This window comes from Labrus mixtus, chromosome 8 (genome assembly GCF_963584025.1).
Source record: "Labrus mixtus chromosome 8, fLabMix1.1, whole genome shotgun sequence".
Classification (NCBI taxonomy): Eukaryota; Metazoa; Chordata; class Actinopteri; order Labriformes; family Labridae; genus Labrus; species Labrus mixtus.
In genome coordinates, this window is record NC_083619.1 from 29,478,701 (window position 1) to 29,496,449 (window position 17,749).

General features: G+C 43.0%; 2 protein-coding genes across 5 annotated transcripts in view; one reads left to right on the top strand and one right to left on the bottom strand.

Annotated features, from left to right (window-relative positions):
- The first annotated feature begins 925 nt into the window (after positions 1–925).
- LOC132979586 (transcriptional regulator Myc-B-like) lies at positions 926–4,062 on the top strand. The gene is made up of 3 exons (XM_061045494.1): positions 926–1,131; positions 2,320–2,961; positions 3,078–4,062. Exons 2-3 carry the CDS (start codon positions 2,328–2,330, stop codon positions 3,635–3,637), a joined length of 1,194 nt encoding a protein of 397 aa, XP_060901477.1. The 5' UTR covers positions 926–1,131; positions 2,320–2,327; the 3' UTR covers positions 3,638–4,062.
- Positions 4,063–15,655: 11,593 nt separating this feature from the next.
- LOC132978421 (CYFIP-related Rac1 interactor B-like) overlaps positions 15,656–17,749 on the bottom strand; it is an 18,690-nt gene continuing 16,596 nt past the window's right edge. For all 4 annotated transcript variants that reach the window (XM_061043639.1, XM_061043640.1, XM_061043641.1 and 1 more), the window contains one exon: positions 15,656–17,749. This exon is cut by the window's right edge and continues 355 nt beyond it. The gene's annotated coding sequence lies outside the window, so the exon portion shown is untranslated.

The window sequence follows — 17,749 nt, forward strand, 5'->3', positions numbered from 1 at the left end:
CTGTGGCCAACAGGGGGCAGCAGTGTCATGGTGACAGCAGCTTGTACAGACGGGTGAAGACTCTCATGCACACACACATCACATCAGTGATACAGTCAGTGAGTCATGGAGAGTTTATCCTCATGTGTCTTTCAGAATAAAAGTTTGATTAAACTTAATTAATTCATCATCAAAGATGATAATAACTTTATTTATATCGCACCTTTAACAAACACAGGTGTACAAAGTGCTTCGACAGACAGGCAAAAGAAACAATTAAGGTATTAATGGAGCCTTATATCATGTGACCAAACAATAAACACCTGATAGAAATTAAATAGGCAAAATATGAATACTTGATGATGTGCTTTATAATTATTAACTTTGAGTTTTAGCAAAATTACACACAATTGTAGACTAATGGATGTCATCATTTTAGCTTTTCTCTTAATGTTTTTATTTGTTTTCCTCATCAATTCTTATGTTTTCCCAAATCTTTGAATTTGAAATAGTTTTATTTTGATTTTGATTAATCTTTCCCTTAAGTATTAGTTTCATTACTTCAAATCGCTCTGTTGTTGTTGTTTTTTACAATTGTTATTGTTGTTTTTATTTTAATTGCTGTTTTTGTTTTGTTTTTGTTTTTTTTCGTCAGGATATCATCACTGAATCAGAGCAGTATTCCCGGAAAGTAGTGCCCTGCATCATTTACTGTTAGCGCGGACCACCTTTTTCCATCCACATCCGCGAGACAAAGCAGTCCCCGCGTTAAATTCATCTTATTCCTCATATTCAACACAAATAATTCATAGAAATGACTCGTTATTACAAATAATGTGTTTTGCTAATTTATAAGACTGTTTTTGACACGATCGCGAGTCGTTTATGTTTACTACGTAGCGCACATTTGGCGCCAAAATTGACATTTGCGCGGATGAAGACAAAAAAAAAAAAGAGGCTGGAGCAGGAGTATTAAATGTCCAGAGAGCAGCCGGTGTCGGTGATTCACTCCGAGGAGGCAACACGGCACAGTGTAGTACCACTTTAGCTTTCTTTGTCGGTGTTATTATTTATCCACACAACTTTTATTCACGCACAAGTTCCGTTGGATTAACCGTACGTAACTTTACCGCCTCTCCGGGAGTCATAACGGTAAGTTGTGATGACATCTAACGGTGCATCGACTTTATTTTGCTTCTCCTCGGGACATTTCTCTCTAAATCTCTCCAAAAACTATGCCGAATTTTCCCCTGTGATTATTTCAAACTGTCTGTGAAACTGTCATACTCTACCTTTATCGTAAAGCTTTAAATTCACAGTTTAAAGTTCGAGTTGCTTAGTTCCACAGTAGGGACTGGTGGCTGTCAGTGCGTCTGCTGCGTATCTTCACGTAATCAGTCAGTATTTGTTTCTTCTCTTTTTGCTTCTCCTCGGGACATTTCACTCCAAATCACTCCACAACCTATGCCGAATTTACCCCTGTGATTACGTTTAACTGTCTGTTAACCTGTGTCTCTTTAGCTTTAACTTAAAGCTTTAATTTCATGGTTTAAAGAGTTGCGTAGTTTCAAAGTGGGGACTGGTGCCTCGATTTTTTGCTTCTCCTCGGGACATTTCTCTCTTAATCACTCCAGAAACTATGCCGAATTGTACCTTTGTGATCACCTTTAACTGTTTGTGACCCTTTGTGTCCTTAGCTTTAAGTTAAAGCTTTTAAGTAAACTTTTATTTCTTTCATTGACAGTTTAATTGTGCGAAGTGTGCGGTCCTTCGTGACTGAGTAAGACACTGATGGGAGCTTTGCACGAATTTTAGAGTTGTAAATGCAGGATAAGTAGGTTATTATTATGCCGAATTGAGAAGCGCCTTCTACTGATAATTAATTGTGGCATTTTATTCATATTCTTTTATTTTAGACGTGATCCATCAACAGAATAACCCTTAATATTCAGTTTCTTGCATTAGTTTTGGCATGACTACAGCACTTTTTTATTTCTACGTCGCCTCTTGTGCGTCACAGGACACGTTATACCTTATTACACCTCAATAACCGAGCCATACTTCAGTATTTAAACAGCTCCGCCTGGGTAATAGTCACTTTGTGTTTGTTTGTTTGTTATCAGAATTTCTAGTTAAAAATCTGCGTTTGATGGATTTTAACATGCTTTAAAATGTAATTGTGACAGAGATCTGTTAAATTTGCACGTATCATTTTGTCGTCCAAATAATTAAAACCACATCGTTCTGTGTTTATCTAAAAGGAGGCTTAAAAAAAAAAGTCATTTCAGAGATTTTTGGGGAGACCTGCAAAGCCTAATCTCATGTTTTGTCCCCTCTCAGGCAGCCTGATGCCGCCGGTGTTAACCATGCACAGCACGAACTATGATTATGACTATGACACGGTGCAGCCCTACTTCCTGTTGGATGGCGAGGAGGAGGACTTCTACCTGCCTCCTTGCAGACAGTTCCTCCCGGGCCCTGACGAGGACATCTGGAAGAAGTTCGAGCTGCTGCCGACGCCCCCTCTGTCGCCCAGCCGGAGACCCTCGCTGCCCGATGTCCCGCTGTCCGCCGCAGAGCACCTGGAGGCGGTGACTGACCTGCTGGATGAGGACTGCAACCCCTCTGCGGCGCTCCTCCAGTCCTTCATCATCCAGGACTGCATGTGGAGCAGCAGCTTCGCCGCCGCCACCAAGCTGGAGAGGGTGGTGTCCGAAAGGCTAGCCTCGCTGCGTGCCCGCCGGGACTCCTCCGCGGCCAACAGCACAGACAGTGCTGCAGCTGATCAGCAGGTGTGCAGCTCCAGGGTGACCACGGGGTACCTGAAGGACCTCCACGCTGCATCCACAGACTGTATCGACCCCTCTGTGGTGTTTCCGTGCACCACGCTGAGTGGCCTGAGCGAGGACGGAGGGGCGATGGAGGTGGTGTCAGAACTGTGTCTGGACTCGCCGCCTCTCAGCAGCAGCGACAGCGAATCAGGTAAGAGGCATGCTTGTGACAAAGTTAACTTAACTCAATTGGCCCTCCTTGTAGCCAGATACTTAAACCTGGAGAAAGTGTTGCAATAACTGAAATAATCTTTTATTTTTCCCCAGAAGAAGAGGAGGAGGAGGAGGAGGAGGAGGAAGCTGAGGAGGATGTAGAGATCGACGTGGTGACGGTGGACAGGAGAAACGTGTCTCAGCGGTCAGATAACAGCAGCAGGGCGAGCAGCTCCCCGGCGGTTCTTAAACGCTCTCACATCAACATCCACCAGCACAACTACGCCGCCCAGCAGCCGTCTGCGTCCGCCCAGCAGCCTGCGGGGAAACGGTTCAAGCCCCAGAGCGTCTGCCAGACACTGAAGCAGAGCGACGGCGGACGCAGGTGCTGGAGTCCCCGTTCGGACGGCGAGGACAACGAGGACAAACGCAGGACTCACAACGTGCTGGAGAGGCAGCGCAGGAACGAGCTGAAGATGAGCTTCCTGGCTCTGCGGGACGAGATCCCGGCGCTGGAGAAGAACGACCGAGCGGCCAAGGTGGTGATCCTGAAAAAGGCGGCGGAGTACATCGAGGAGGTCAAAGAGCACGAGAGGAGGCTGCTGACGACGAAGGAGGAGCTGAGGAGGCGGAGCCGAGAGCTGAGACACAGACTGAAGCAGCTGAGGACTTAAAAGAAAAAAACATCAGATTATTTATAAACCACTAAAGTCACCTTTTTAATGTCCGAAGAACTGGATTGAATATCTGAGCAATTATGAAATATGAAAGAATCAAACATCGGAAATAATGACGTCAGAACTACAGGGACCATAATGCACTGTCCTTTATGTTACCTGTCGAGCTGTGTCTGCGTGTGAATTATTTTTATTTAAATTGTAATTTTCTTCTTTACGATTTCAGAATTATGATGAACTGCCTGCTGGAAATAATCATGATGAAGAATAATTTAATATCATTTAATCAAAATGATTCCTCGAAGCATGAATTCTTAATTTTATTTTGTAAACATTTGTTTTATTTTTGTATTTTTTGTGGGGCTCCAGGAGTGTTCAAACTCCGTCAATAAAATCCCTTCATGCACCGGAGGTCAACACCAGAGTAGCGTTAAACTTGTTTCTTTCAAAGGTCCACTCAGTGAGATGTGTAGAGAGTGAGATGATAAAGGTATCTTACTATCTGATCATTAAGGAAACATGTTGAAGTGCTGGCTTCTCTGACAACAATGCAGCAGCCAGTATGTCCTCCTTCTAACTTTAGATTCTGCTCCTGAATGCTCTGGATTTGTTTGGACCAGAGAAGGTAGACGGTTTTAAGGTGACCCCCCACACGTCCGTTTTGGACGCCCCTCAGTTTGCCAGATATGACAGCAGTTATCAGGTCAACAGGTGTTGCAGCGATGGAAGCGGGCAAGAGAAGTGGTTCAGATAGAAGTGATTGTACCCGACCTAAAAAGCCTCTGCATGTTTCTAATAAGCTCCACGAGCAGAAACGTGCTCAAACTAGGATCAATATTGGAGATGCTTTTGAAAAATGGAGAGAGGTTAGAACACAGAAAGGTTTACAGACCCATGCAGAGCTGGATAAACACTGAAGCTTCAGAGTCCACCACATGGTGACCTGAGTGAGCATGGACTCTAGAGAGGAGGGGGGGGGAGACAGCTCTCTATGATGTTTAGAATTTAGACTGCAGTACCCATTTTAAACACTAGGTGTCGGATGGGATTTTACCAGAATTCTGAATATTCCAACCCACTAGTGAGAACATTTGTCTTTATATCAACGCTGTGTAGTTCAATAGAATCACCATTTCGACAAAAGTGTTTTGAAGAACATACTGGAGAACACACCACACTACATTCTTAAAAACAGGGATTTAACCATCGCTACTGTCTGTTATTGTGAGACTAAAAAAATCACCTTCCTCTGTAACAAAAAGGATTCTCTCTGTGAGGATCTCATGTTGTCAGAAACTTAGACTAAAACTAGAGCCTGTCAGGGACAAAAGACTTTGTTAAGGAGCATTTTCCTCCCAAGGATTACACACCTCTAATATTTAACACATTACTCTCGACCACAAACCAAAAGAAAAGAGAAAAATCCTGATGAGTCGCTGTGACTCTCTGCTGAGTCATGCACAGACTATTCAGATTATCCAGGACGGTCGGTCAGCTATGAGTGAGGACTGAAGGATTTCCTGTTTCTGCCGTCACCAAGTTTTGGTCCAAAATCAGAAAAACTGTTTTAAAAAAGGGAACTTCAGGATTTGGGGGAGCGTCTGGTGTCCATGGACAGACCAAGACAGAGTCTGTTTTTGAAACCACATACTACACTACTAGTACATACTGATTTGACCAAAATGCAGTATGTACTATGTGAACAACTGCGAGATCCGCAGTATGCCAAAAATACCCGGATGTCATACTGATTCAGGAAACATGTACAGTATGCATCGGACCAGTCTACCTCGCGTACTGTTTCCCACAATGCAAAGTGCCAGGTCAGAGGTCAAAATACCAGAGCGCAGCTGTTTGAACTCGTCGGTGGGGTTGACTGAATATCTTGCCACATTATGAACCAATAACAAATATGACATGTTCATAGATTTATAAGTCTTACCCCCTCTGATTTTCCTGCTTTGTAGACTGTACAGTGCCACAGCTGGACCAGCAGCTGCAGTTTCAGGGTCCTTGGCCTGCTCTTCATATTATTCAGCTGTGTGGGTGTGGCTGTGGCTCAGTTGGTAGAGTCATCTCCTTTCAACCAAAAAGTCAAGGGTTCAATCCTCAGCTGAGCAACATGTCCAATGTGTCCTTGTGCAAGACACTTAACCCCATGTTGCTTCAGTGGCAGTGCATAAATGGATTAGTGTTGTACTTACTCTCTGATGTACAGAGTGAATTGTAACATTATTCACAGCTCAGTAAAAGTTCAACCTGAATGTCTGAAAAGTATACGACAACTTTAATAGCATGCCAATCATATTTCAACCCAGGGCATTGTGTATAAATGAATATATGAGAGATTGTAGACTTGTTTTATTTTAATTATGTTAATTACCTCCAGATGGGCAGTTGTTTACTTCCGCATGCCAGGACCTCTCTCTGTCTCTCTCTCTCTCTCTCTCTCTCTCTCTCTCTCTCTCTCTCTCTCTCTCTCTCTCTTGCTTCTCACTGAGGTTGGCTGATTGGCTTTGATTAAGACCAGGTGTGGGGAGCTCATATAAACTCTGGGTCTCTAGAGCTCTGTGCTGACTCATGATCTCACTTTCAGAGGTAGTGAGAGGTTCTCCCTGTGGCTTCCATCGCTGTCTTTGGGTGCATGAACTCAGAGAACTTTCTGTGTAATTTGCTCTGTATAATTTTCGTTGCTATACCTCCGGCTTTAGCGTTACCTGTTAAGGCCTCCCTGGCAGCCTTTGATTTTTGTTACATGTTTTCTGTGTCTCCGAGACAATTTAGTTTTGAGTGCTTATTAATATATATTATAAATGCTTCTTAAAGGTAACATAAACACTAACAAGATATTCACCGTTATGCAGATGATACTTAATTATTCTTATCAATAAAGTTAGATGACAACAATCTAATAACAAATTTCTCAGCCAATAAAAATACAGTTGCAAAATGTGATGAATGAAGCCAAAAACTGCAGTTCCTGTTGTGTCCACTAGAGTCTGTCTCCTGCAGTGAGTCAGTCCCCATAGAGCTCCATGTTAAAATAAACATGTTTACAGCCTGCTACAAAAACAGTTTGGGTCTCTAGAGCTAATTTCTCTCTTCAACTGTACGGGCTGAATGTTTAACATGAATCAAGCACCAGAGGAGGTTTGTGACCCTGTATAAACCAGCTCTCTCAGAACGCTCCGTTTTGATGTGTGTGTCTCTTTAAATGTAATGACCCCCCCCTGAGTTTTCCCCATACACATCACTCCTCTGTAGAGAGAATAAAAATGGCGGACCTGCGCAAAAGTTTTGTTCTAGGCTGGGGGTGGAGTCCATGGGTGGAGATATCAGGGGAGGGGAGGGGATTTATTTTTTTACCAGAATCCCACTGTGACATCACAAGGAGAGCACATTTGAAACAGAGCATGTTTCTCTGTGTTGTAAGACTTATGCAGACCACAAACAAAGGACTGGATGGTTTATTTCACATGTTGTGGGTCAGTAGACTCTCAGGTTACCCAAATATATGTTCAACAACACTGTAGAAGTGTATACTTCATAATATGTCTCCTTTAAGTTGTGTGATATGTGTCGGTCACTTGTTGCTCTCTCGGTGAGTCAGGCATGTGTTGAGTTGAATATGCTACATTCCACGAGCTCTCTTTGCTTCTTAAGTCTAAAAAATCAAAAGGAGAATCTCACTGTGCAGGAAACAAACTGTCCAAACATCTATTATCGTAATTCAAACTTTCCTCAGTGAGATTCAGAACTGTACTCCCCCTACCCAACCTGCTGAGCCCCCATGGGACACCATGACGGTCTCCCCCTTTTACACCCCCCCCCCTCACGCGTCTGCTGCAGGGTTTCCCTAGCGTCGACTTCCTCCCACGCTGAGCGGAAAGAGAAACTGTTCTGTCTGCAGACCACCATCACAAACAGCTGCAGACCACGGAGCAGCCGAGCGCTCACTTTCAACACTTTATTCAACACATGGACTTTCTGCTGGTGTGGTTAAGAGTGGGACAGAGGGCGGTGTGAGGACACTGTACAGATGTTACATTTCCCCATTCGTAGTTACATGCAGAGGAACTATGCATTCATTATCTTTCTTCCTAAATCCAACATGTAAACCTCCTTAAGGTCCCGGTGGTACTAAAACTAACCACAGGGTGTTTGTTCTACAAGAAAGAACCCCCCCCCCCTTTTGAAATCTGTTTGGCTACCTGAGGTGTCACAGGTGGTGTTGAAGAACGAAGCTGATGTAAAAGTCCTTCCTGCATCTTCTCCCACATGATCTTTTGTAAAGCGTCTCCAGATAACACTCGTTATGAATTGGTGCTATACAGATAAAGATTGATTGATGGGAAGCTGTGGAGAGAGAGAGAGAGATGCAGGAATGGAGCCACAGGTTGGATTTGAACCCGAGCGGCCCACTCTCGAGGACTTTAGCATCTGTACATGGGGCGAGCGCAGTAACCGCTAGGCTAACAGCACCCACATGACTTAATTCTTCTAATATCATGGCTTTAATTTAGTAATATTCCAACTTCATTATTCTACAATTCACTTATCAGACTCTTTTATCCAAAGCGACGTACATCAGAGAGTAAGAACAACACAAACAAGGATCTAGAAAAAAGGGAACAATGTCAGTAAGAGCAAACGATCAGCTTTGAGTCTGATTGGACACACAGGTGCTGACAGGAAGTGACCAGAGGCAAAGCACAACATTGAGGGCAGTTCTTGAGAGCTCTAATCAGTATAGAAACCATCTTATAAGTCGTCGTTATCAAACAAAAACCATCGTCATTACCATCATCATCATCAATAATATGGAGACCATCATCATTAAGTTAGTAGGTATTCATGAAAGAGCTGGGTCTTTAGCTTTTTCTTAAAGGTGCAGAGGGACTCTGCAGATCACATGGAGTTTGGAAGTTCATTCCACCACCGGGGGGCGACAGAGGAGAAGAGTCTAGTCAGAGATTTAGGACCCTGTTGTGAAGGTTGGATCAGACGCCTTTCATTGGTAGAACGTAGTGGGGGGGGGAGTGTAGACCTGGATCAGAGAGTTAAAGTAAGGAGGAGACGTTTTTGTCGCTGTTTTGTAAGCGAGCAGCAGAGTTTTAAATTTTATGCGAGCAGTAACTGGGAGCCAGTGGAGGGAGAGGAACAGCAAAGAACAGCAATTCTTGTAAGATTACGGCCCTATTCACGTCAAATCACAATTTTATTCTCGAAATCTCCTTTAATTCTTCTTTAATGTGGCTCTTCTTCTCTAAAAACTCTTAAAAACTGAAGAACTGAAGAACCACCTGTAGAAAAAACCAGTCCTGAAGAGGTTTAGACCTCCAGAAACACTTAATGTGAAGAGGCAGAGCAGGTAACAACAGCAACAGGAAGAGGATGAGAAAGCTGAAGGCAGGTGTTAAATAAAGACTTCATGGTAAACGAAAGCCACTTCAAACATCTGGGAATTCCAAAAACTCTTTGTTAAAAAACATTCAGACAACAAGAGGAGAGAAAATACAACATCAAGAGGGTGAAGGGTGTGAATGCAAATGATCATCACAGCGTGAAAGAAAATGTCACAGATGAAGGGTTTGTGTCGTGGGAGGACGACTGAGGGGGAATTTCCCTCCGAGACAAAAGTGGAGAAAACAAAAACGTGCTGCTAAACATGGAAACTTTAAATGTGTCAGAAGAACGCAGAAATCAGCGTGTGTGAATAAACCGTGAGTCATCGTGCTCTCCACGCTCCGTCACACCTACAGAGCAACAGAAACGTTGCTCATTGTGAACTGATGTCTAACCAGAGGTTGGCCTCCTCGATTTAACAGCCTCTGTGTTTTGTTTATTCTGCAAACAACACAGGATTAAAGACGTAGTTATAGATTCTACGTACAAAGATTCAACCTGCACTCGGGGGGTCTGGGTTTTCATCATGTGAAGTCTTCTGGTTTCCATTGTAGTACATTTGTAGTCCGAGCTGTACTGACCAAACGTTTGGTGGATTCTGGAACAACATTCTGCATGGAGAGTAAAAACAGCACTAACACAATCCACCGGGATCGCATCCCGTCTCCCATCAGCGACAATTCAAGCTGCAACCTCCGGTGTTTAAAAATGAAGCCGATGCTGAAGTGTAAAAATCCTGATGCTGCAGAAGCACAGGAAGTCACATACACACCCATTTTAAAAAGCCTGTTTTTACAGCAGAGATTAACATGTTTACAGCCTGGTTCAAAAAACCAAATAGGTGTGATTAGCTCATGTCTCGATGGACACACACTGTACGGGGGGTGAATGTTTTGATGACTCATCAGTTTTGATTTGATGAAGGATAAGAGTTATTCACAATAAGGCGTGTAGCTGACCTGATTGACAGGTGGGCGCTGTGTAACGGTTTGTCAGGAGGTTTAAAACCCGCCTCAGCTCCAGCTCTCAGCCTGTCGTTAGGTTGACTGAAAGTTAGACTGAGACAGCATTTCCAGCATGGAGACCGCCATCGATGGGACTCCAGCGCCCCCTGCAGGAAGAGACGGGTGATGTCACTCAGACTTCAAACATTAATATATAGTTTATGCAATAATGAATTTTTAAAGGTTTATTTTGAGTCTATTTAGAGACAGGAAAGTGGACAATCCAGAGTGAGGAATGACATGCAGGAAAGGAGCCGCAGGTCGGATTTGAACCCGAGGCTGCACGCTGTACGTACTACAGCCTCTGTACATGGGGCGTGCAAAGTTACTAATAGGCTACCATCACAGCGAGAAGAACTTTTTACTGAATATCTTTGTAAACAAACCTCGAAATAAGTGAACGTTCTCCACACAAAGATTTGGTTTTCTTTCTAAATGACAAAACTAAAACTTATTATTCAGGGTTAGGAGTCTGACTGAACTCGACCTGCATGACCTCAGCAGAAGAGAAGACAACAGTTTCTGTGTAATCTCATCAGACAGATGCTCTCTGGTTAACCATCAGAGCTCAAAGTAAAACTCCAGCTGACACCTCAAACTGCCGCGCTGATAAAGCTGCAAACTGTCCGCTGATAAGGCTTCACAGGAGGGCCCTGTTTACCCACGATGCCAAGCGGCGTTATCAATCAAACAGAGGAGCCGCTTCCTGCTTCCTGACCTTTGATCAGGTCGGAAGGAAACGCCTTATATGGGCAGCAGGTGTTTGTGTTCATTATGCAGACACACTAAATGTGTTTCTGATTTAACTGATGATAAATTATTTCTGCATCAACATGGTCCATTTAGGGGGGTCTGCATACCTTACCTTTTTAGGTTAGTGGTCCTGAAGGGGGGTCTGTGCCCCCTCCTGGGCCATAAAGGTACTGCAGGTCAAACGTAAAAGCCCTGTGTGCCAGCGTCTTTTAAAATTGTTTTCAATGAGGAGAGAGCGTTTGCAGAAGCAGGTGGTGCAGCGCTCAGTGTCTTCTTTCCTGCTCTGAGCGCTCAAGTTGAAAATCTTTCAACTTTTCAGAAACTTTTCTCTTTTTCAAATGTTTGAAATTTCCCGTAATTTTTTTGTTTGTTTTTTAAATAATTATTTTTGGGCTTTTTGTACCTTTAATGGAGGATAGGACAGTGGATAGAGTCGGAAATCAGGTTGAGAGAGAGAGTAGGGAATGACATGCAGGAAAGGAGCCACAGGTGGGATTTGAACCGGGGCCGCCTGCTAGGAGGTCTACAGTCTCCATACATGAGGCGCGCACTAACCACTGGGCCACCAGCGCCCCAAAATAAACCATCTCAAATATGAAACATGCAATAAAATATAACGGAGCAGAGTCGACCAAACAGCGGCCGTTGTCAACAGACTGTTGTCATGGAGACAGGACGGACGTGCAGCGCTTTTCTTCTGGCAAGCGCCCCTAAACGCACAGCCAGCGCTTTTCTGGCCAGAAAAAAACAATAGGTGGACACTGGGAACAGGTGGGACATTGTGAAACATCACAATCCATTTACAGAATCACGTAATCTTTATTTATACCTAAACGTGCGATTCAAAGTTATTCACTTTTTATTTGGAAGTGGGCTTCGAAATGTTGAAGTTTGGGGGACAGCCAATGTCAATTTTTATAGTTAGACATTGAGTATCATGCAGCTTGGACGAGCCGAAACTCTGCCCAATCCTGTCGTGCCCCTTCTGATCTCTGCCCGACTCCGCGGCGAGCGCAGCGCCACACCCCGTCCAATCTGAAAGGCTCTTTAGTCAGCCCCTCAGTCCTTCTGTTCATTAGTTAGTTTGATAGTGTCTTTGTTCTGTGTTGAAGTTGACGGTAGATTCAAATGAATAAAAAAAGATTTAAACATTTCTGCATGCCCCAGACTTGTAACCCGTGTACGGTGGTCTGCAGGGACAAACAAAGTCAGTAACTCTCTGTAGAAACAGGTCAGGTATAAATATCAAACCGGATTTCCTCCTCCTGTGGGAGTTAAATTTAAACCTTAGTGTGGGTTTATTATCAGACACAGATAATAAAACTCTCACACAGGTGGAGCTGCTCCCACCGACTCGTTGCTTCTGTCACCTGCTCCAGATTCTTTCTCTAAACCAGAACACACCTGTGAATGTTCTACATTTACCGTGACCTCGTTCCCTTCATCTGTTATTCTCCTCATCGCATTCTTTATTGTACGTAGTGGAGTTAAACTGCTGCAGTAACAAAACTGTATATTATAAATATATAAGGGCAGGTCACCATGTGGTGGACTCTGAAGCTTCAGTGTTTATCCAGCTCTGCATGGGTCTGTAAACCTTTCTGTGTTCTAACCTCTCTCCATTTTTCAAAAGCATCTCCAATATTGATCCTAGTTTGAGCACGTTTCTGCTCGTGGAGCTTATTAGAAACATGCAGAGGCTTTTTAGGTCGGGTACAATCACTTCTATCTGAACCACTTCTCTTGCCCGCTTCCATCACTGCAACACCTGTTGACCTGATAACTGCTCTCATATCTGACAAACCGAGGGGCGTCCAAAACGGCCGTGTGGGGGTGTCTTAAAATTCAGTATACCTTACTGATTGGACCTTTAATTCTTAGGTAAATGGTGTGCTCCAGCACTTTTCAAGACAAAGGCCCTGTCCCAATATCTGCACTTCTGCCGTTGTGCCCCTTTAATTGCACATTCTCGCAACGGGTGCTAGACCATAGTAGGGGGGTCCCAACGAGTGATGGACGGTAAAGGTGGTAAAGTCAAGTATTATGGAGATGTTTGGTGTGAGCCTCAAAGGGATGTTCTGATACACCGGTCTGGAGCTGGTGAGGAGTGCTAACTAGAGTAGCTTCTGTTTTTGAGCTGTTTATTTGAAAGAAGTTGTAAGCATGTGTGAAAACACAGGAAGTGACATCATAACTTTGGCCAACATTTTTGATTAAGTTAAGAAAAATAGCGGGAAAATTCTGCACAAACTCAACAACAATGAAAACACAAATGAACTGACTACAATTATGGACCTGGAGGCCTAAAAAAGGCTGCAGGGTCTCCAATAAAGTGAAACAGAATTTCAGTTGTTGGCTCCAGACTGGCGATGATAACAGCTGAAAAATGTTTAACCAAAATATGTCAGAGTAACCTTGAAGATTCCCCGCGCTCCGAGTCTCAGATATCGTCTTCAGCAGGACGAGGGTGAGCTGCCATTACAGTCGGTGTGATAAAAATAAAAAAGACCAAGGTCCCGCTGCCAGCTTCCTCTCTCTTTGATCTCAGGTTAGACACACCTTAAACACAGGAGCCTCATTCCTGAAATCCAACAGACACAAACACAGACGCACACACCTACACACACACTCTCCACCCAGTTTACAGCTTGTAATCTTCAAACGCTTACAATAAAGATAAGAATGTGAGAATCAAACTTCATAAGACATGTTGATATGTCTGACGTCTCTTCTGTCGCCCTCATCAGGCTGCATTGTGCATTACAGGCCCTGATTGCTTTTTAATCTGTGAATCAACAGCCGAGATTCATTTTGGACTTTTAAAGGTAATTTAAAGGTCACATATTCTGTAAAATCCACTTCTCCATGTTCCTCTAACTCTAACATGTGTCTCTAGTCTGTCTACAAACCCCCCAATGATGAGAGAAGTCTATCCTCTCCGTCTGTGAGTGTGTGTGTGAATATGTGTAGATGTACCTGCACTGTTATCACTTTTCATAACTATTACATATTTATGGTTTTAGTAATTCACTTGTATGGCATTTTATGATTCTCTTTTCAGAAAATGTGTGCTCAAACAGGCCATTTGGAGATTTTCCCTTCATGACATCACAAAGGGCAGTAGCCCCTCCCCCAGGTGGGTGACACTCCCACAGCTAGGTGTTTGTTCTGCCCTCTGAGTCTGCCTTCTCACCGTAAACAATAGGACATGGAGCGAGAAAGACAGAGTACACCCAAAGCCCTTCCAGAGAGGGGGCGTGGTCACACATCTCATTTACATATTTAAAGGTACAGACACAGAAACAGCCTGTTCTGAGCAGGGCTGAAATAGAGGGGTTTATAGACATGATCAAATACAGGATCAGAGTGGATTTAGAACAAGACACTTCACACACATGTTTTGAGGAGCTCTGAGACTTATTTACACTGAAGAGGAGGAGGAGGATATGTCACCTTTAAGTGCCCAAAACTGCCTTTCCTTGAGTGACCACTTGAGGCAGGCTCCAAAGGTGAGTCAACCTCAACAGAGCCCGATGTGTAAATGTAATATTTGTTTATTCTAGACATTTATTTTTTATTGAGAGTAGAATTTGATAATATTTTCTTCTTTTCTTCTTTTTTGTATATTTAGCTAGTCAAAATCAACCATCCACTCTCTCTGGTCTCTTTGACTCTAAATGGGACCATTAATGAACATCATGCTGTGTTGAAGAAAACTTGAAACTAGAGCTTGAGACCATGAACTCTTTACACACAGCAACGTCTTTACTTTCTCCGTTAGCTAGGAGACGGAAATAGGCTGCAACATATCATTAAAGTTGATAGTAAGATCATTGGGATCAAATTACCTGATCTGTGTCTCACCTTCAGAAAGAGAGATGCATCGCTCGAGACATCTCTGTCACCCTCTGTTTGGTGAGTTTGAGCTTCTGTCCTCAGGCAGGAGAAACAGATCATAACTCAGGCCATCAAACGACTGAGCTCCAATGATGACCCTGATGATGAGTTTTAGTTTGGTTTAAATGACGGTTTTATGGCCGTTTTTAGACATTCTCAGTTTCCTGTTGTTACCTGAGGAACTCTAGTATTGATGTATTTAATGTTTTCATGTTGTTTCTGATGTCTGTGTCTGTGTTTCTAGATGTCTCTTGTTTTCACCTGGCTGAAAAACGAATTTCCCCTTGGGGACAATAAAGTTGAAGTTAAAGATGAAGCGTGGTTTCACTTCTGAGACCCAGAGGGGGAAAAACAAATTCATACGCAGATTATAAATTTAGACGTGAATACACAAAGTCAGCAGAAAAATTAGCCAGACAGAGTAACAACAATCACATAGTCGGAGGACGTTTGTGTTGACTGAAAAGCAGAAGTGAAACAATGAGTGTTGGGGGGGATTTTTAAATACTGACAGGAGAAGACGATGACATCAACTGTTCCACAAACAACAAAAGAGACAACTAATCAACATTATTTATGGAAGGTAAAAGACCGGAGATCTGAAGATCAGTTTACTTGATAATGTGGCCTCCTGGCAAAACAAACTAACTAGACTAACTAGTATCTCATGGGGTTGATTGTTTTTTACTCAAATTGCTCCCAATCAGCCCCAGGACACTTTGTCAAAATGGTGTCATACGCTGATGACACGCTGCTGTATCTCCCAAAACATCTCCAGTCTAACAAATCTTTTCAGTTTTTTCTTTTGTTTTAATTTGATGTCACCTTGGGGTTAAGGCTGCACGGTGATGCAATGGTTAGCTCTGTCCCCTCACAGTAAGGAGGTTCCTGGTTTGAATCCCCTGACAGGACCCTGACTAATCATTCATCCATGTTACAAAACAGGAGAAGAAACTTTTTCTTAAAAATGTAAAAACTTTATTCAGCCAACATTTCATCATTTTGAAACATTAATGCCATACAATCCCTGACACTTGGGTTGTCAAAAATGACGATTCTCTGATACTTGTTTGATACCACGTGTTCTAAAACAATACAATTTCTATGATTGATAGTATTAATGAGTACCGAATTCTTTAGAAAACTACATCTCTTACATCAGACAGGTGTTTAGGAGACGAAAAAGTCGATCAAAAATTGCACGCAAACTCCTCCACACTGATGAAATTGCACAAAAACATTGGCAACATTTCCGTATGAAAACAAATGACAATGTTTTTATGAAATTTGAAGGATCAATCAGTAAGATCTGTAGTGACTGAAACGTCCAGTATGTCCTCCTTCTAACTTTAGATTCTGGTCGTGAATGCTCTGGATTTGTTTGGACCTGACTGGGATCAGACCCATGCAAAGCTGGCTAAACACTGAAGCTTCAGTGTCCACCACATGGCAACCTGCGTGGGCATCAACTCTAGAGAGGAGGGGGGGGGGGGGAGACAGCTCTACAATGTTTAGAATTTAGACTGCAGTACCCATTTTAAACACTAGGGGTCAGAGTTACATACTGCTCCTTTAATCAGTGTGAAGAAGTTTTTCTGCAAATTTTGGTCGTTAAAAACAAGATATTACCCAACCCTGGGTGTCTAATATTTCTATTTTTGTTGCCGTGGTACCAAACAGTTATCAATATCGTCAGATTTACGAGAATCGTACCAAAGTTTAATATCGCGGCATCATGACAACTATGCCGCTGACGCTGCAGCTTTAACACACAAGGCAATACAAAGAGCTTTAATTCCAGTCAGCTGTCCCACTGATTCAAACATCAGTCGGAGGGTTTCCTCGCTTCTCTTCATCACAGTCGTTCTCCTCTTCACAAACCAATCTTTGGTAGCCAGTTTTTTGTTTTTTTACAGTGTTAACCGTATCATAGCTAAAATTAAGAATTGATGATGTTTTGGGCTTGAAACATATTAACAAGAAGCTGAAATGTTTGTGAATTTGTCTACAGTTCTACGTGAAGGTGAAATGTATAATTATGACCTTTCACCTTTTCGTTTCCCCTTTACCAATCAGTGACGTTCAGGTCTGTAAACCTCAGTCAACCTCAGCCACAGTCTTTATTCTGAGGTAGGAACTGCAGCCGAGGAATCAAACCAGAACACGGTTCCTCCAGTGGGGAAGTCCCCGGGTTCTTGGAAACTGTTCTTTTGGTGTGAAAGTGTCTGAAGTTTTGATTCAATCAGACTCCAAAGTCTTTAAAACACTTAAACAAATGACAGCAAACAGATCAGTGCTACTTAAAAACATTCAAACTGCATTCACGTCACGATCAGAAGAACGTTCAAGACGACAAATCGACCCCAGCTTTGTCGTCGTGCTCAGCCCTTTAGATTCAAGCAGACCCAGCTGCAGTTGCTCCAGATGTTTCATTTTCAAGTTCGGCCTCGCTCAGACGACAGGAGTTTAAAAATCTGTCGAGCACATCAGGAGAATCTTAACAGATCTTCTTTATAATCCCAAAGCATGATCACACTGCCTGATATGAAAATAATGACACATCATATACCAAAGGCTTTCATTAAGATTATCGTGCCGAGGGGAAGCCGCCCCCTCACATGACCTCACGTTATCAATGGAGCCGGTGGGTAAATTTGAGATTTTAATGCTTTATGCAGAGAGGGGGAAAACGTTTAAAAAAAAAGAGTTTGGGTGAAGAAATGTCTGAGGAGACGCCGACATCGTGGATTGTCTGTTCCTCAGTGAGAGCTGGAGGTCAGATTGTTATTGTCAAATGCATTTGGGCTGTCCACTGAGTTTTTCGTGTAATGAACACTGTCGCCTCTAGGGGGCGTTTAGAGCGCTACTGAAGTAATCAACCCGTGCAGTTTTTTCTGTATGCGACTCTTGCTGGATGTTTGTTAATGCAGGCAAACAAAATAAACAACAACAACAACAACAGAAACATCTCCAGCTGCGCTTTTCTTAATGTCCACTAGGGGGCAGAGGAATCTTTCTTTTTTTTTCACTGAACAGATGTGTTAAATGT

Bases quoted from the DNA above. Each gene is read 5' to 3' on its own strand.
- LOC132979586 (XM_061045494.1), top strand. From the start codon at position 2,328: ATGCCGCCGGTGTTAACCATGCACAGCACGAACTATGATTATGACTAT. The intron at 2,962-3,077 runs GTAAGAGGCATG...ATTTTTCCCCAG, and splicing joins CAGCAGCGACAGCGAATCAG to AAGAAGAGGAGGAGGAGGAG.